Below are 19,917 nucleotides of genomic sequence, written 5' to 3' on the forward strand. Positions count from 1 at the left end.
ACTGACTAAACTCATTCATTAAAAATAAGGGAAACAGTAAATGATATGCTGTGTGTATGTATGTATGTGCAATATCCTAATTAATCCTTAAATATATAAGGCAAGAAATTGATTATTTGCCCAATGCTCTGTGACCTTTCTTTATTGTACAAAAAAAGAATAACTTGCAATTAACATTGAGGATTAAACTTCATTAAGCCATAAAATTTATCTTCTAAAATAATTTAAATATCACCCTAAGGTCTTTTTTTGGCAGTTTTTTAAAATTATACAAAAATAAATTGGAGCCCCTGTATGTTCCCTAAATCAAGGTGCTCTGATTCATAAAATTTCACTATAATCTCTACCTAGCAAGGTGTGCTGATAAAGAATTAGAATAGTGTTTTAACAAGAACAAATACTTGATCTTATACATTGAAGAATTTTAATATTTTGCTACAACCACAACAGTTATTGATAGTCTTCTTTTTTTTGAACCCCTGTATTACTAATCTGTAGTTTCACATACAACATACATGTTTCACCATGAACTGGAATCTTATTCCTTAGTTATATTTTAAGCCTCCTCTCAAAGTCAGACTATCTGATGCCCTTTCATATTTCATTATATACAGTAGGCATTCAGTAGAAATTTCCTGAGTTTTTCTCTTTCATGTCAATAACCAAATTTATACTTCATGATTCAATGGTAGAAACATTCCCATTTTGCTTACTGTCATATGTATTGTTTAACATCATGGAAGTTCTAGCCATCACAATAAGTTAAACAAAAAAAAAATTTAACAGTATCATTCTAGTATTCTAACCAATGTTGTAAGGCTAGGAAAAGACCAATTTTGAGACTCCATTAACTTTTTATAAATTAACTTGAAAATAGACAACTTTTACTGAATGTTTATTACTATATCACAAACTGTTAGTTGACTCTTGATTTCCTAAGTTCAATTCTTCGTAAAATGATATATCAGTTTTGGAAAGGGAGGGAAAAAAATTATGAAGGTGACCTGATTTTATACTTAGAAATCCAAGAGAATCAACTAAAAATTATAAAGTTGGCCTCCCAAAATTTATTTATTAATATAGTCAAAGTATCAAAATCCCATTAGGGATTAAAAAGGTGGTTGCTTTGTTTTTGAACCTGAAAATTTGATATAAAAGTGATCAGAGGAGTAAAGGGATAAGAATACTCAAGAAATTATTGAAAAAGTAGAGAAATGAATGTACTTTCCCTATAGAACATATAAGGTGCAGTTATTAGAATAATATATTATTCTTTTAAAAATAGTAGATAAATCAGTGGAATAGGACTCTAAAATATATAGGATATTATTATATGATGAAGATGAGTAAGAGATGCAGATGTATTATTTAGTAAATGATAGTAAGACAACTTGACATTTTATAATGACTAGTTGTAAAACAATAAAGAGCCCTTCTGTACCATATATATATATATATCCAGGAGGTTTAAACAATAAAAACATAAATGAACTGATAGAAAATAGGTGAATATTTGTCTGATATCAAAATGGAAAAAAAATAATTCTAAGATTGAAAGAACTTTAGATAAATAAAATGATAGGTTTTACAAATGTAGAATTTAAAACTTATAAATCAAACAAGTTTATAATTTAACTAGAGGCCCAGTACACGACATTTGTGCATTGTGGGGTGGGGGGAAGGGGAGTCCCTCAGCCCGGCCTGCGCCCTCTTGCAGTCCAGGAGCCCTCAGAGGATGTCCTACTGACTGCTGTCAGACATCCTTAGTGCTGCCGGGAGGCAGGAGAGGAAATAATTTGAACTAAGAACTGTAACTATAACTCTTTAAAGAGGCAATTGACATTCAGGGCAGAAGCCACAAGGCAAAGACTTTGAAACAGGAGGACCAAGGTTCAATTTGAGGACCTGGAAGAAGGCTGATGTGGCACCTGAACAGATGGAACTAGGGAAAGAATGGTGTGAGATGAAGTTGGAGAAGTCAGCACATGCAGATTATGGGTGTTGGCTTGAAATGCTGGGGAGCTACTAGAGAAGTGAGAAAAGAGTGACATGATGGGAGTATTTTGATTGCTTTGTGGAAAAGGAATTGGGAAAGGGGAAGTTGGGGTGGGACATAGCAATGGGTGAATGAAGACTTTTATTAATTCAACGAGTATGTATTGAGCACACATGGTACCTAACATCATGGACCTTGTACTAATATTTTGTATGATAGTGGTGTCTTCGATTGAAGACAAATTCACACAAAAAAGAAACAGGTAAACAAATCATGACAGATTTTGAAAAATGGCTACATAGGTACTATGAAAAGAGAATGCCTAATTTCTTCAGGAGTTCATAAAACCTCCCTGCTTTTTTCTTTTTAAGCATTGCCTCAAATCTCAGCAATAGCATACTCATTAGACACCATTGCTTCAGCATTTTCATTATATTTAAAATAAAATTTCTAGTCTAGCCTTAGGTTTAAATGTATAAAGTATGATATTTAATATAATAAACCTAAGTCTGTAACCAACACACAAAAATTCATTTTATCATTTAACAGTAATTGTATCATATATAATCACACAATAATTTATTCATCTCACAAATGCTTACTGAACACAAGTTAGAAGATAATTGCTGTATTTTGGACAGGAGATAATGCTTAACTTGGACTAAGTTTGGCAGTGGGGAGAAGTAGACCCATTTAAGAAATATTTAAGATTGTGGAGAGATTGGATATACACAGGAGAAGGAAGTGCCAAGGATAATGCTCAGGTTTCCTGTTTACACATTCAGATAGATCATGGCACAATTCACTGGAATAGAGGGAAGAAACATTCAACATTGCTAGTTATTGAGGAAAACACAGACCACAACTGTGAGATACCATTTTCAGCTATCAGACATACAAAGATTAAAGAAAAGATAATGCTTGACAGAAAGAAGGCATGAAAGACCAGTATTCTCACACACTGCTGGAGAAGCAGAGGGCATTTGCAATACACATTTGAAACCTTGAAAACATTCCTACCCTTTGATCCAGTAATTCCATGTTAATACAAAGAGTTATTTATATTAAGGAAAATTAGGCAAAAACTTAAATGCCTAATTCTAGGGAATTGATAATATAAATTATCACAGTTAGTTTGATTACTATATAATCATTAAAAACAGACAAAAAATTTGGAAGAACATTTAGTAAGATGAAAACATGCATATATGAATAAAAATTCAAAACAGTGTTACTTGGGAAGTTATAATTGTATGTTAAAAACAAAAAAAACATAGATATGTGTAAAAATTACTGAAGGAAATTAACCATGATGTGAGTTACAGTTATTTCTAGGTGGTAGGATTACATGTGATTTTTATTTTCTTAACACATTTCTGTAAGTATTTTTCAATAGCTGTTTATGAATTTATAATTAAAATGTTAAATACATATAAGATAAAGTTTAGACAATACTAATTACTGTGATGATGTTTCAGTCTTTCCAGTGTCAGCCTGCCTTTAGCTAAGATAATTCCAATAGTAAATGGACAGATCCATTCAGTTTGCAGTGAAACACCTAGTCATTTTGTTCAGGTAAGAAGAAAACTTTGGGGTATTTGGGGTATTAAAACTAGAATGCATTAACATTTGTTTTTGTCAGTCTTTAAATTTTAACAATCTGGAAAAATATGAAGTGTTATCTTCTGTGGTCAATTGAGCATCTTTCATTGCTTGTTGGCCATTTTTTTATACTTTTTTAATGATCTGCTCAAGCTATTTCCCATTCTTTTATTGATGTGGTTTTCTCTTTATTAATGAGTTGTAGAAGTTCTTTATAAATGCTCATAAAAGTCCATTGTCAGATATATAGGTTGTATTTGGGTTTTGTTTTTGTTTGTTGGATGTTTGGGCGTTTTTTGTTTGTTTTTGTAAAGGTGTCTTTTGATTATGAAGTTTTTAAGGTTAAATACACTTATTTTCTTATCTAAAAAAAAATACAAAAACTAAATTGTATTCTTGGATATTGTCCTGTTTGTCTAATATAAAATTGCACTTCTCTCCTGTGATACTTGTTCAAAGAAATAAAAAACTTAAAATCGTATGTTAAGTGTGATAGAATGCCCATGCGAGTAATAATGTATCATGGCAAATTTATGAGGTTGGGAATACCTTTCTCCATGTTATAGTCCAACACCTGACAGACTGTATTGTAGCCCTGATAAAATCTAGCGGTCAGTTGAATTTACAGTGTTAATGTTTTGCATTAAGCTGTGTTAGTGAGCATATTGAGCCTTAAAGCAGATCAGTGATACAAGTCCTCAAATTTTGAGAATAAAAAAACTTTTATGGAGAAGTAAAGCATTTTAATAATTAATATAACTATTAATAATACACCAATAATTTGCTCACTAAAGCTACATAGACAGTGGGCTGTTTAAATTTTTCCCTAGACTACCTATTTCTCCATCTTCTTTCTTAGGAAAGCATTTTAGAATGCATTGGTTAAGACTGATATTATTAAATGGATAACTTTAAATCCGTGTTAAGTGTTTTTTAGCTGAGTCATTTGCAAACTTGGAAACTGTATTATAAGTAAAGAATTACTTGCAGTATACCTCAATTCCAAACTACCTCAATAATGTGCAGTGAGAAGAGTCCCTAGGCATAAGGGTAAAGATGGCATCCTTCATATAAGAACCTAACCAATAAATATCTCCTAGAATTTATTATAAGAAAAAAATACTCCTTTCATTAAATGGTTTTTTGGGGGGGGTTTTGGCTTTAACACCACTAAACTTAGCGCTAAATTCCTTTCTTGATTGCAGAAGTGAATTCAGATTATCTACACATTTTCAAACTGTAACATTTTGTTGTCATCTTTGTAGGATCTGTTGATGATGGAGCAAGTGAAAGACTTTGCAGCTAATGTCTACGAAGCTTTTAGTACCTCTCAACAACTGGAGAAATGACTTTTTCCTTTCAAAAAACCTACAGTGGAATTAATTTACTTTTAAATATACACTGAATAAGTCAACTATATAAATATAGGGTAATGATTTGTTACCAAAATGCCTAATAAAAAATATTCTGAAAGTCTTCATTCATAATAAAACAGATTTATTTGTCATCTTAATTTATTTTTTAAAGTCATCAACAGACTAACTAGTTTTTGTGGGCATATCTGAATGTACACAGCACACAGATCAGAATTTGTTATACCATGGATATTAGTTCCAAATGGACTGAAAACTAAATGTAGATACTTGTTTTGTATAATATGAAACTCAGTATACTTTGACATTGATACTGAGGTAAAATCTCTTTGGGAAGTAGGTGTGAAGTTCGGAAAATATGCTATTTAATGAATCAAAGTTCACTGAACTGCAGCATACAGTAGTAAATCAGACTTTTCTTCAGTTACTCCTCAAAGGAATAAATTATGTGTCTTAAATATATTTGATGGAGGACTTTGCTTTTTATGGAAATCAGTGAATTTAACAACCATGACCAGCATTCCTTTTTCTTCACTGTTGTTAACAATCCTTAGAAAATTACATAGTGATTTAGAGGCTAAATTGTGTTGATGCCGTTTACTCACATATTATTTTAACTACATACTGTCATTCATTTGTATGTAAATAACTTTAATAACTTACTTTGTATTGATTTTAAGCACAGTGGATATTGCAATAAAATATTTTAGTAAAATATGGTTTTCTTAATACTTTATAGCCATTAGTTTATTTGTTCCATAGCAAACTACATTTTGTTTATCCATTCATCTGTTGATGGACATTTGGGTTGCTTCCGCCTCTTGGCTATTATGAATGATGCTCCTATAAGCATGAATGTGCAAATATCTCTTCAAGACCCTACTCTCAATTCTTTTGGATATTTACCCAGAAGTGGGATTTCTGGCTCATGTAGTAGTTCTGTTATTAAGTTTTAGAGGACCTTCCATACTGATTTTCACAGTGGTTACACCATTTTACAATCCAACAGTGCACATGGGTTCTAATTTCTTTACATCCTTGCTAATACTAGTTGTTTTGTTTTGTTTTTTGACAGTAGCCATTCTAATGGGTGTGAGGTGACATCTCGTGATTTTGGTTTGCATTTCAGTGATTAGTGATCTTCGTATTCTTGTTGGCCATATGTAAATCATCTTTGGCGTAATATCTATACAAGTCCTTGCCCATTTAAAAAAAATTGTATTGAGCCCAGCCAGTGTGGCCCAGTGGTTAAGTGTCGATCAATGAACCAGGAGGTCACAGTTACATTCTTCGTCAGGGCACATGCCCAGACTTCGGGCTCAATCTCTAGTAGGGGGCATGCCAGAGACAACTGATCAATGATTCTCTCTCATCATTGATGTTTCTATCTCTCCCTCACCTTTCCTCTCTGAAATCAATAAAATTATATGAAAAAAAAAAAAACTCCCTACAAACTAAAGCCCTGGACCAGGTGGCTTCACAGGTGAATTTTACCAAATCCAGATGATGACTACAAAGAAAGAAAATTATAGGCCAATATCCCTGATGAACATAGATGCTGAAGTCCTCAACAAAATATTAGCAACTGGATCCAGCAATACGTTGAAAAGATCATACACCATGATCAATTGGGATTTATTCCAGGGATGCAGGGTTGGTACAATATCCATAGCATTTTTGCTGTTATGTTGGGGAGACACTAGTTTTCAAGTTTCACTTTAACTGGTAATATAATTGATGTCTTTTAATTTGTTTAGAAAAAAAAATAAGTAGCATTTCCTTCTGGAAATAAATAATTCATTTTCTTTAGTAAATCTATAGTGCTATAGTTATGTAGGAAATTAGGACAGAAATAAATCATGTATCAGTATATTAGATATACTAGTACTAGTATTTTCAGTAATATAAGAATATTTTCAGTAACATCATTTTATGTTCCTCTAACATAAATGTAGCTCAATAGTGAAAGGCAGAAAATGAATTATGAAGTCTCTTCTAAGTCCAGGCTAGGCCTGACGCCAACAGCTAGAGAGTCTATGTCTAAAATGTTTTTTAAAAAAAAAGATTTAAATGTGGGAGGAGGGCAAATGCTTCTTTTCAAAATGTGACAGAATATGATGTTATTTCTAATAGGGAGATATAACAAATGCATTTTGGGAAACTAGTGAATGTGTGTATAATAGGGTGTCTCTTCCAGCAGTATTAACCCAGGATTTCATCCAAAGAAAATTTGAGACTAAACAGATGTGGCCTTCTAAAGATACAAAGTGATCAGCTGAAAATTATCACCTACCATCATCTGCATCTGTAGTAACGGCAATTGAAGAGATGACAAGGTAAAAACCACATATATTTGAAGTTAATTGACCTTAGACATTACAAACTTGTCTTCTCTCAGTACAGTAGGAACCCTCTTGTCTGGGACCCTTAGTTGTTTGGTTAATCCAAAAAGTCACTAAAGCAGGGATCATAAAAAATAAATAAATAGCCCTGGCTGGTGTGGCTCAGTTAGTTGGAATGTCATCCTGTGCCTGAATGGTCACAGGTTTGATTCCTGGAAGAGTATGTACTAAACTGTTAATAGTAGTGATCTGAACAGTGACTTTACCTTTGAGCATTTCTGTGTTTTAAAATATCTACAGTGAACATTTATTAGTTTTATTACCACAAGGAAAAAATAATAATTTTTAAAATAAAAATACAATTACTATAAGCATTGGATATATATATTAGGCCAAATTTATTATATACCTTCCAGTTGTATTAGTCTTCTAGGATTGCCATAACAAAATGCCACCCACTGGGCAGCTTAAACAACAATAATTTATTTTCTCACAGTTCTGAAGGCAGACAATTCTAGGTGTCATCTGGTTTGGTTTCCCTTGAGGCCTCGCCTTGGCCTGCAGAAGGCCCGCCTTCTCACTGTATCCTTACATGGTCTTTCCTCTCTGCTTGTGCATCCCTGGTGACTCTTCCTTTTATAAGGACACCAGTCATATTGGATTAGGGCGCCCACCCCTGATTTTATTTAACCTTAATTATCTCCTTAAATGCCACACCTCCAAATATAGTCGCACTGGTGATTAAGGCTTCAACATTTGGAAGCAGACACAATTCAGTCCTTAACACCACCAACTGCTAGCTACTCTAAAACAAAAATTTCCAACTCTGAATTGCACATGAAATTAAATTCACTGTGGGGAGACTTTAACAGCAAATATGAGGGAGAGAGAAAATTTCCTCCACCCTTCTAGGTTTTCCCAGCTGGTTTAATCAAATCAACATGAAACAGATAAGAGAAGATAATCAAATTTAATCACATGTGTGCATATGAGAACTCCACACACATGAAAGGTTCAGAGACAGGAAGTTAAAATGAGGCATTTATGACATTCTGAGCTAAGGTTGAGGAGTAAGGAAAGGCCCATGGAGGCTTCAGAGGGAGGGAGGTCTTTGCAGGATGAAGAGAAAATCAGATGCTCAGTACTTTGAAGTTTGTCCTGCCCTATTATAGAAAGGTCATAAGAAGTTATTTCTTTCCACGATGTGTACAGCAATGACTGACATTTCTTTGTCAAAAATGTCTTAAGTGGGAGGACATGTGCAAGGTTTGTGATTGCAGAATTAAGTGGAGATGGTAAAGATTGTTAACTGACCCAAGAAGGCTTGTAACAACACTATTCTTGGAATTATGTGGATTTTCTCCTTTGTTTTTAATATTAATCTCTATATTAATTCTAACAAAATTAAATATCCTGTCAAAGATTTTTAAGATATTCTTTACTTTGTAGATCTGTCAGTTTACTTGAAACATTAAAATGGTGATAAATATATTTTTTTTAAAAAAAAAAACACCAAAAATGTATCTCTGGTGATAACTCTTATTATGGGCAAGGCCCCAAATTGAAATTCCTTAAGGGAGAGAGAAAAGTTTCTCATGAGCCTCAGAGTCTCAATTGCCTTCAGCTCAAAAGAATACATTCCAAAGTGGCGCATCTTGGCGAGGCCTGTTCTGAACACAAGGTCACTGGAGAGTTACAACAGTTACATGGGTAATTTAAGGGGTAAGAGGGGAAAGGGACTGTATTGCCTAAATAAGTACTTGACTTTTCTTGACCCATTTTACATTTGCTTTCTCCATGTGCTATAATTATAGAAACCTGATATTTTCTAGTCTTAGATGTAACTGCAGCATGAACCACTCCGCTGCACATTAGATCACGTTAGTTAGTGCTAGAGCCCAGCCCCATTTACAAGGCATCTGATGAAAGGTGAGATGTGGCAGTTCCACCATAATGCCATTTTTCTCCAAAGAGATCCATTTAAGTGGCTGTCCATGTCCCAGTAGCTTAACCTGAAATTAAAACACACACACAAATGTCTCCAGGTATATCTGTGACTCGCCCACTTTATTGAGAAGGGGTGGTTGATATTCCTTAAAAGCATTGTAGACAGAAGATTCATTTTTTACTTTTATTTAGTAGTTCACAAGCTATAATTAAACATTAGATTTCAACTCCCCTCATCTTTTTGGCCTGATCAACCATAATCGTTAGAAATGAAATATGAAAATACGATGCAAGGAGAAGCATGTGGACAATTCACCTCTAAGAAAATTGTTGATTTCTTTAAAATAAGCTATAAAATATATCAAAATGAATTCAATACCAGACTTAGTGGTTATAACTATTAGATTAACCTTTAACTTTCTCCAAAGTATTTTATGAACTAAACATAGTAGGGCTAAGACTTCTTCCTTTTATTCTAATGTGTTCTGGGTGGGATGTCAGGGGAAGAATACAAATTCCAGTTTTATGAAGAATCATTTCGGATGCATACAGTGAACTCAAACAACATAAAACAACTGTGAGGAAGAATATTTTACATTGATGTGAATGGAGATGACTTATCTGCTTTATAAGTTTAGTTTTCTGGGAAATGAAAAAAATTTTTCAAAGGTTCTGGCCAAATATTGCCATTAATGAAGCTCATTTTAAAATTACTCTTATGGGTAAATAAGAACACATATAAGGATCTCCTTAAAGTTAAAAGTTATGTTTTTATCAGGATATTCTAGTCAACAATTTAAAGGAACAATAAAGATAAAATTCCCTCTTACCTCTGTTGACCCCAGAGTAGCTTTGGGTTGGCCAAGAAACAGCTGTCCTGATGTGGGCCATTTGAGAAACATGGCATAGACCAAGTTTTCTTTAGCTTTTGATGTGTACCTGGTTAAAAGGGGAGGAAAGCATAGTAATATTTCTCATTATTTATAGGTCAGGTCTGAGTTATTTATAGAGATACTTCCATTTGGTAAATATTTACCAAGAGGGAAAGAGCTCTCACAGTGAGGAGGGGAGAGCAGGGCCACCTCAGGTAGGTGACATTGGTAGGAGCCAGACATGGGGTTTTATAGGCCTTGTCGAATGCCTTGACTTTTTATCTTTATTTATTTTTTTAAAGATGCGTTTTTATTGATTTTAGAGAGAGGAAGGGAAAGGGAGAGAGATGGAAACATCAATGATGAGAGAGAATCATTGATCAGCTGCCTCCTGCATACCCCCTATTGGGGATTGAGCCTGCAACCCAGGGATGTGCCCTGACCGGCAATCGAACCGTGACCTCCTGGTTCATGGTTTGCCACTCAAACACCGAGCCACACTGGCCAGGCTTATCTTTACGTATTATAATAAAGGAAACTTGATGGAATAACTGTTAATGATTGTGAAGTTCCAGATCAGACACTCTCATAGTCAAATATAAGTACAGAAAAAAATTCCACAACCAGATTTAAACTGGGCTCTGTGAAATGAAGGCTCAGTACTGAGTTCTCATTATGGCTTCTCACAGACCCAAAGTTCTAAAATTCTACAACAGGTTGCTTCTGTCTGCATTGCCTTAGTTTATTTTCTTCAATGTGCTAATAATTTTTTTAAGTCACAATTCAAGTGAAATCAAAGAACAGTTAGTCTAATCTTTTGAATTATACTTGATCAGCTATACTCACTTTGGTAGCAACACAAGGTGAATTTTTAGAGCTTCACTCATACTACTCTTATCTACACTAATAAAAGAGAAACATGCAAATTGGTGTCACTCCGCTATGCCCACCAGCCAATCAGAGCAACTATGCAAATTAACCCAACAAAGATGGCAGTTAATTTGCATATGCAGGCACGGAGCGAAGACTGAAGGCTCCAGCCGGAGTGAAGACTGAAGACTAAAGACTGAAGAGGCTGCAGTGGAGAAGCCAAGCCTCGCTGGGTCCTGGGTGCCGGCAGCCAGGGGAAGGAAGGCCTATTGCACGAATCTTCGTGCAACAGGCTTCTAGTGTATATATAAAACCTCACATTAGAAACCATCACATATCCAGAGTCTGATTCAGGTTCTCATTGGCCCACAGAACCTTCCAAAACTCAGATAGGGGCCTGAGGCAAGGCTTTTAAAGAAAAATACAGCAAAAAGAAAAATTATCAAGTTAAGATAATTCATTTTAAAGAAACTTACGGTTTAGATTTACTTGGATACTATAAATAAGTTACAATTATTTTAATCAACTAGTGCTGTTATTGGAGCTGATTTTTTAATATTTTTTCATGCCCTTTGGCACTTCTTGCTTGCTAATTTGATGTGATATGACATCTGCAAATGTTAGAATTTACTTAACTAACTAAACAGAAGTCTCTCTTTTGGATTAACCACTCAAGGTTTTTCAATTTTCTAAATGGCTTATAATTTTTATAGGAGTTGACTACTTTTCACTAAAATTTGTATCTAGAGATGATTTGAGCTCAATTTGCTAAACAGTAAGTGTTCAAAAACATGCTTCCCCTTCCTTCTCTTCATAGAAAATAAAGTTTGGAAAGTGTTTTGTATTTCCTCTTTTATCCTATTTTTCTCTTTATATCTCTGAGAAAATGTAAGTGCCTTCTTTTATCAGATAGTACTGATAACAAGAATAACTTACCACACATCTGGGGTGACAGTGTCATTCTGGGATCTCCAAGTGTTGGTTTCATAAATGGCTTCTCCATTGACTTTTAGCCAGGTCCCCATTTGCCTTAATCGCTCCTCAAAAACTGGGGAAATGGTGCCATCCTTAGTGGGCCCAATATTCATCAAAAGATTTCCTCCACATGAAACTGTTTCTACAAGTTGCTAAAAAAATAAATAAATAAATAAGAATACATATAGTTTTTAGAGAGATAAAGCAATTTATCTGTGTTATGAAGTCAGGGAGTGTTCTGCTGTGTTCCCTGGGCCCACGAAGGGCGGACATACAAATACTCTGGATAGGCCTTGATATTTAGAACAGCATTTCCATCACAAATGTATTAATATGTTGTATTTATGGGTTTATACATGAATATTTGGTCACTATCTAGGAGAACAAGCATGGAAGACAGAACAGTGCCCTGTATTTATAAGCCACTGAGCTATACAAACAAAAAATGATTCTCACACACCCACACTATTAAGAATATTACCATAATTGTTACTAGACATTTCACTGTACCTTCACCAATTCTTCAATTGTAAGGTAGTCACGGATTCCTGCATTCCTCCTATAGCCCCAGGAAAACTTGTCTATTGTCATGCAGTTTTCCCACTTTTGTGGCAGAAGATGTCCTGGGTTATACCGGTCACTGCAGGTATAGTAGCCACCATGCTTACAGATGCTACCAGCTCCCCAACGGTCATTGGTGACTACTGTGTCCCGAACTGGGCTGGAATGAAAAACATACTTTTTAAAAACAAAAAGTAAAATTTTTCAACACAAGAGGAAATGTCACTGAAAAGCGGTCTGACTGAAATTTATTCCTAAAAATGCACTAATAAATGTGTAATATAATACAAAGCCCATGGTTTTGAAGTCAAATGGACCTGGGCTGCCTACACTCACTTTCTAAGCTTCCTATCCTACAGCAAGGTACCTAATTCCTCTGAGTGAACAATTTCTTCAGCTCTCATTAGAATAGAAAAATTTATATAACACACCTAGTCCAGTGCCCAGCACATACAACACGAATAAGAGTATTACACTATTTTTTGAAGCTTGCCCCCAATATTGTGAATGATACCCAAAACTGAATTCACAATGAAGACATTCTTCTCACCATTGCCTGAATCATCTCATCTCTTTCTCATACAATTGTGCCTAATACTGAAACATTTCAGGTAAGTCGACTTGCAATCATGAAATTCACTGTGGTATGAAATATCCTACAATATTGTTTCTCATAAGAGGTGGTACCTCCAGCACCTCTCTACTGAGAGGGGACCCCCATTTTGACTTACAAATTGAAGTGGATGGCTCCCAGTCTTTCCCATTGGAAGGTGTACCTGAAGAAACTGCTGTTCTAAATATCAAGGCATATCCAGAGTATTTGTATGTCCGCCCTTCGTGGGCCCAGGGAACACAGCAGAACACTCCCTGACTTCATAACACAGTACCAGGTACCTTCTAGTTACAAATATAAATTTGTTCCATCTAGTTTAAGCCTAAATAGCAGAGCTCAGTCAGAACTCCCTGTGCCAATGGGACAGGCTGGAACACGCTAGAAAGCAATGGGAAAGAACAGGAAGAGGTGAGAATGATGAAGGAAAAAAGGAGACAGACAAGGGGGACACTGACTGGTTATCAAAGAGTAAGAGGATGAAAAGAAGAAGCAATTAGAGGGACTGAAGAGCACATAAGCAGAAACAGTCATGGGTAAATAGAGTTGTCCCAGGAGAGGAGATGAAAAAGGGGACCCACAAAATTAATGTCTTCAGAATTCTGCATTCTGTGATTTTTGGTCTGACTTCAAAATTTAACTCTTGATTTGTAATTCTTGATTATTTTGAGTAAATATTGATATATCTAATAAGAATTATTTATAATGATTTCCTCCCCCATATCATACATGAGCCTGAAAGGAAATATTTCAAGAAGCAAGGGAATGAAATGTTATGCATGTATTAGGAACATTTAAGGTAGCTACAGCAGTCTAACAGCATACACGCCTTTCATTGTACAGCCAAGCTAAGAAACCTGTGCTGTTCCAGTAGCAATCGGGTGCCCCTCCATCGCCATCTGCCCACAGGACCTCCGGCCGGTACTTGTTCACCAACTCGTAGAGCTCGGGCTGCATCTTAGAAACTGGAAACTGTCGCTTCTGGAAGGAGCTGGATTCATCATCAAGGAAGAGCGGATGAAACCACTCAAAAAGGGAATAGTAGAGTCCAAAACGCAGGTCAGTCCTGTTCCTAATGGCTACCTCCAGTTCCTTGACGACGTCCCTCGTGGGCCCCTCATCTACAGCATTCCAGTTCCATGAGTGCTCTGAACCCCACAAGGTGAAGCCTGCACAATTAGGTTAACAACCTGTGTAAGTAGGTCCACTTTATTTTAGGTAAATCTCTACCTATGCAAATGCAAAAACATATCTAATCATACACATGGTATATAAATAACTGCTTCTACAAACAACTGTTATGGCAATTTTTTTTTCATGATATATATTCTGCTTTTATATGAGCAACAAATGAGAATTTAAACAAGGTAAATGGAGGTTTTTAAAAGTAACTCTCACCTGGCTGGCGTGGCTCAGGGGTTGAGCTTTGACCTATGAAGCAGGAGGTCACGGTTCAATTCCTGGTCAAGGGCACATGCTCGGGTTGCGGCTCAATCCCCAGTATGGGGCATGCAAGAGGCAGCCAATCATTAATTCTCTCTCATCATTGATGTTCTATCTCTATCCCTTCCCCTCTCCCTTCCTCTCTGAAATCAATAAAAACATATTTAAAAAATAAATAAAAGTAACTCTCAGGGTACTGACAAGATCTGTAGAGTCTAATCTGTCTTCTGTGTTTTCCCTCATAGAATATAAGCTCCTTGAGGAATGGCATCATGTCTGCCTTGTTCCCTGTTATAGTCCCCGCCAGCTGCAAGCACTGGGTCTAACACGAAATCAGCAATCAACATTAGGAGGTCACAGCTAAGATTAAAGTAGATTCCCCACTTTTAGGGTTATTTTATTATGGTGTGATTCTTAGAATGCTGGTGATCCTTGTGAAGCAATAAATCTTTTCACGAGGGGGTGGAGGGGGGGTGAGTAAGACTCTAGTCTGTACTTTAAAATACTTGCCCCACCATTTGTAATCTCATCTACTTTAAAGTCCTAAGCTAAGATGTTGCTTCTTAAATTAGCTAAAAGTGAATTATCTACCAACCACATAGGTCCTTCCATGCTGTCTCGAAGGTGCAGTGTGGATATTTTAAACCCTGATTCAAAATGTTTCAACTTGTCAGGCCCTAAGGTCAAGCAGTGCTGAAACCACATGGGTCTCCAGCTCAGTGTCACCACTGTACGCTCACACAGTGGTCTTCCTGCCTAACAAGCCCAGCAGGATCTGTTCCATGAGCAATGAAAACATCTGACAGCATGGGTCCTAGAAAGTTTATACATGTGAGCTTCATCATCTGTCCTCACAGTATGACTAAGAGTGGCTTTGTCTGTTGGTTTAATAAGCTCACTGTGTAATACCTTGTTCTTACAGCTCGGAGAAGTTCTAAGAGCAAGGAAATCAACACATTCACAAACAAATACACATCATACATATTCATCCAATAGGAGAAACGTCTATAGGAAAAAATCATTAAGCCACTAGAATTCGGGTAAAGAGGAAAATATTCTAAGATAATGCCAGATTTGTGGTTTTGGTTCTTCCCTCCTACTCCCCTCCCCACCCCTGAAGGAAGCAATAGGGTAAGATTTCTTATACCAAGGCAAAGATGATCTTGCAGGGGAAATTGCCAAGTGAATTAACATTAAGTTGGAACAATAACAATTTATTGATGCTTCTTTGATCTTATAAATACTTGAATGTTGAATGATAATGGGTGGAAATGATCCTATTAATGTAGGACCACAGTGATGATTAACTTTATGTATCAATTTGACTACTAGGCCATAGGGTACCCAGATATTTGGTTAAACATTATCCTTGGTATGTCTATGAGGGTATTTCTGCATGAAATTAACATTTGAATAGATAAACTGAGTAAAGCAGATTGCCCTCCCCAATGTTGTGGGCCTCATCCAATCTGTTGAAGGCCTGAATAGAATAAACAGCTGAGTTAGAAAGAATTCTTTCTCTCTGCTTATCTTTGAGCTGAGATATTGGACTTCTCCACCTTTGGACCCAGGCTTGAAATAGAACCTACATCATTAACTCTCCTGGTTTTCAGGCCTTCAGGCTCAGGCTGGAACTACACCATCAGCTCCTGTGTCTGGACCACTCAGCCTCCATAATTGTGTGAGTCAATTTCTTGTAATAAATCTCTTTATATCTCTTATCTTCCTATTGGTTCTGTTTCTCTGGAGAACCCTGACTAATACACCACTGTGTTTCCTTTGAGATATTCTTTCATTTCTGATATTTCTGGGCACCATTACAGTTCCGTAATCCTTTTTCTTTCAGGTAATCTGTGTCACTTTCATCACTAGCAAATTGTCCACCATTTGGTCATGTAAGAGTTGGCCAAATGCACGGCCGTGTGTGTCAGTAATGACACAAGACTACAGCAGCCTTACCCCATGATGCCTTCCCAGAATGCATTACAGAGGTGAAATGAAAGGAAAGAGCAGAATTCCAATTATAAACTTTGACCTGCAACCCACAGCCCATTTCAAATAGCTTTAATCAAATTTTAGAAATATTGCTAAATATGCCTATAACAAAAATGTGATCTCCTCCCTCCTCTGTTATGTGGAGGGTATGATCTTTCTGCCTGCCTAATGCCTCTTAATTGATGGAACATGTGGTCCCTTAAGTTATAAGCAAATATCAGTAGCCACTTATGGTTGATCCCAAGAGAATACTCTGGTTTCGTGTAGATGACCTTGCTTTAGTTTCTGCTTCCAAATGAACTACTTTACACTTCATAACCATCGTCCATGTTTGCAAATGTTGCAGTTACTTACCCTCATGATGTTTGGAAGTTAAGACAACATATTTGGCACCAGAAGCCTGAAAAATATCTGCCCACTGGTTCGCATCATAAAACTTTGCGGTAAATAGTGGTCCAAAATCTTCATATTTGAAATCAGGAGGGTAGTTATTTTTCATAAAGTCCACAAATGTTTGTATTTTTTCCTTTTGCCAATACCACCTAAAGGGACGAACAGAAACAGCATATGAAACATTTGAAATGACCAGGCCAGCTCCCTTTACTAATTCTCCCTCCCTCAAATATTACCCAGATTCACTTTTTCACTTCCCCACTAGTTTGTCATTTCCTTAAAGAAAGTTTATGTAAACCAAAATCCCCCTCATATTCCATCTATTCCTCTGTGAAGTCTGCTCAACTCATAAACTAGAACATTCTAGACAACCCAGCCACGCATTTGCTATTAATCCCCACTTTTAAATAGCAACATGAGGTATATATCTTTGTAACATAAGTGAGGAAAGCTTCAAAGGGAAAACTAAGTGCCTAAAACATAACATGGATCTACTACATTCACTAGCAGAGAACAAGTGGGGGAGTAGGCAACAGTAAAATTAAGAAGATGCTGCTATTTTAATCTATTGACTCAGCCTTCAAGGATTCCTTGTTATCTGCATTTATTCTGAGCAATGGGGCCTAAACTTCCTAAGCAAGGCTTCATGAAGAAAACTGTATCAAAAACATAATTTTACATTTTAGACAGATGTAGCAGTAACTTTCCTTATGAAACAGTCTCAAGACCCATCTCTGACCCATCTTCTACTTTCTCCACCACCACCAGTCAGATACATATTTTTCCAGCTTCCACTGCAGCTTGGACATGGACATGTGACCCATGCTGGTCAATGGAATGTAAGGGGATGCCAACTTGGAAGATTCTGGGAAATGAATAATAAGAAAAACTGGCCTTCCTGCCTTTGGACAAGGTTATGTCAAGTTATGGCCGGCTACCATCATGAGACCACAAAGGAACAAGAGGCTGATGATAACAGAAAGTGTCTATGTCTTTGATTTCATCAATGAGCCAACTACTTCGAATTCTCCTTATGTATGAGAACAAGCCCCTACTATCGCACATATTTTTCTATACCTTGAAGTGAAAGTATCCTAATTGATCCACGACACATTTGTACCTTTTAAACTGAACTACAGAAGAAAAAACTGGGACACTCAGAAAGTTGAACAAGGATAAGGGATTTCTCCTATTTCCTCCTAGTACAGTCTAATTTGAACCTACATTCTCTATATTGTCTAGAGCCACTTCTCAAATTTCATCCAAATGGACATGAAAAGAGGCACTTGAGCAGTCCATCATTTATATTTGGTTTTGCATGGCCTATAAGGACAGCCAGATATACTGATCGGCACTGTTCACTGCCCACGAGTCAAACTGGGAAGGGGAGTAGAGGTTTAGAAAAGACACAAAGGGAAACCATGATAATTAAAGAATTGTCTACAGCAGCGGTCAACAACCTTTTGGACCTCATGGATCACCAGTGGTGTTGGTGGCCACAGGTCTACAGGGTTAATGCACTTACAGACCATCAGAAATATACTCTATCTTGTTTTGTTTGAGAAGTATTTTTATTGTTCTCAGTCACAACAAAAAGTCCTGTGTTCACTGGAAGAAAATAAAAAGTTTACCACTGCAAAGAATAAAATTACTCAAAACTAGCTGTCTGTGGCAGAGCATTGGTCTCAATTAACGAACATCAAATCCTCTTCTAGCACCAAATGTATAATTTACCTAATCTTCATAGTTGAACAAAATGATAACTTAATGTATTATCCTATATAATAAAAGCCTAATATGTAAATTGACCAAACAGCAGAACAACCAGTTGCTATGACATGCACTGACCACCAGGGGGCAGATGCTCAATGCAGGAGCTGCCTTCTGGTGGGCAGTGCACTCCTGCCACCACCACCACCACCAGGCTCTCGAGCAGTGAGTCTGGCTCAAGGTTTCTGATTGAGCTGCCCTCCCCCTGTGGGAGCGCACTGACTACCAGGGGGCAGCTCCTGTATTGAGTGTCTCCCCCCTGGTGGTCAGTGCTGGTCATAGCGACCAGTCTTTCTACCGCAGTTGGGTCAATTTGCATATATATACTCTATAGATAGCATTTATCTTGAAGAATTTAACACCATAAAGTATTTAATCAGGAAAGGTATGTGAAACACTTCAAAGTTGTAAGAGATTACATGCACATTTTTATACAGACCTCAAGGTAAAATCTATCTAAAGGGCAATACTCTTCATATAGTAAGGTGTTATTTTTATTAAACTACATTCTAGAACGTTTTTTTAAAAATTCCTAGAGGCACACATGGTAACATTTTAACATTGAAGAGCCAGTGACTGCCCAAATGAACAGATGTTTCCCATACCCATGCATTTATGTTGTCACCACACTTCATGGCAAAACGGCTGAAAATGAGCCGGTAGCAGAGGGGACAACGCCCTCTCCAGCGGCAGTTAAGGTGCAAGCTTCAGTGCTCATCCTGTGCTCCTACACAAGTCCATTCATTTCTGCTAGTTTCCTCGTTGGATGGTTACACTGTAGCGTGATAAATACACGTTGGCAAGTGCAACTATCCAGGAGCTGAGAAGTCAGAGCCACCTTAAGTGCCTGACAATAACCGCAGTCACACGGAGGAAAAGTCAATGCTTACCCAGGCCGAAAGCTTACACTATAAATCAGAAATTTCACACCCGGAAATTCCAAACGCGGATAAGCCACTGGGAGGCGAAACCGCAAGTGGTGGCCGGGTGGCGGCTGGAGGCCGGGGGACAGAAAGAGGGCCCGGGGAGACACGGGGGGAGGCACACTCACCAGAACCATTCGCTCCCGAAACTGGGCACGGAGAACACGCCCCAGTGGATGAAGATGCCGAACTTGGCCTGGTCGAACCAAGCGGGCAGCGGGCGGGCGTCCAGGGACTCCCAGGTG

The 19,917-nt window shown here is 36.9% G+C and overlaps 2 protein-coding genes across 3 annotated transcripts in view; one reads left to right on the forward strand and one right to left on the reverse strand.

The window, feature by feature from the left end:
* PEX3 (peroxisomal biogenesis factor 3) overlaps nucleotides 1–5,686 on the forward strand; it is a 30,699-nt gene extending 25,013 nt beyond the window's left edge. For both annotated transcript variants that reach the window (XM_005859080.2, XM_014533895.1), the window contains 2 exons: nucleotides 3,475–3,571; nucleotides 4,864–5,686. In XM_005859080.2, coding sequence (XP_005859142.1) covers nucleotides 3,475–3,571; nucleotides 4,864–4,947 — 181 coding nt within the window. In that variant the 3' untranslated portion in view covers nucleotides 4,948–5,686. The remainder of the gene's footprint in view (nucleotides 1–3,474; nucleotides 3,572–4,863) is intronic.
* Nucleotides 5,687–8,264: 2,578 nt separating this feature from the next.
* FUCA2 (fucosidase, alpha-L- 2, plasma) lies at nucleotides 8,265–19,911 on the reverse strand. The gene is made up of 7 exons (XM_005859139.2): nucleotides 19,801–19,911; nucleotides 16,941–17,128; nucleotides 13,978–14,317; nucleotides 12,488–12,698; nucleotides 11,939–12,129; nucleotides 10,091–10,199; nucleotides 8,265–9,325 (listed from the first exon to the last, which is right to left on the reverse strand). The coding sequence occupies exons 2-7, from the start codon at nucleotides 17,083–17,085 to the stop codon at nucleotides 9,185–9,187; spliced, it is 1,137 nt and encodes a 378-aa protein (XP_005859201.2). The 5' UTR covers nucleotides 17,086–17,128; nucleotides 19,801–19,911; the 3' UTR covers nucleotides 8,265–9,184.
* Between the last annotated feature and the right edge of the window lie 6 nt (nucleotides 19,912–19,917).

The sequence above is a fragment of the Myotis brandtii genome, unplaced genomic scaffold (genome assembly GCF_000412655.1).
Source record: "Myotis brandtii unplaced genomic scaffold, ASM41265v1 scaffold123, whole genome shotgun sequence".
Classification (NCBI taxonomy): Eukaryota; Metazoa; Chordata; class Mammalia; order Chiroptera; family Vespertilionidae; genus Myotis; species Myotis brandtii.

Excerpts from the sequence above, each read along its gene's own strand:
- FUCA2 (XM_005859139.2), bottom strand. The coding sequence starts at position 17,085 with ATGAAAAATAACTACCCTCCTGATTTCAAATATGAAGATTTTGGACCA. Across the intron at positions 10,200-11,938 it reads ACTGTCACCCCAGATGTGTG|GTACACATCAAAAGCTAAAG; the intron begins GTAAGTTATTCT and ends CCTTTTAACCAG. Across the intron at positions 9,326-10,090 it reads CTACTCTGGGGTCAACAGAG|GTTAAGCTACTGGGACATGG; the intron begins GTAAGAGGGAAT and ends TTTTAATTTCAG.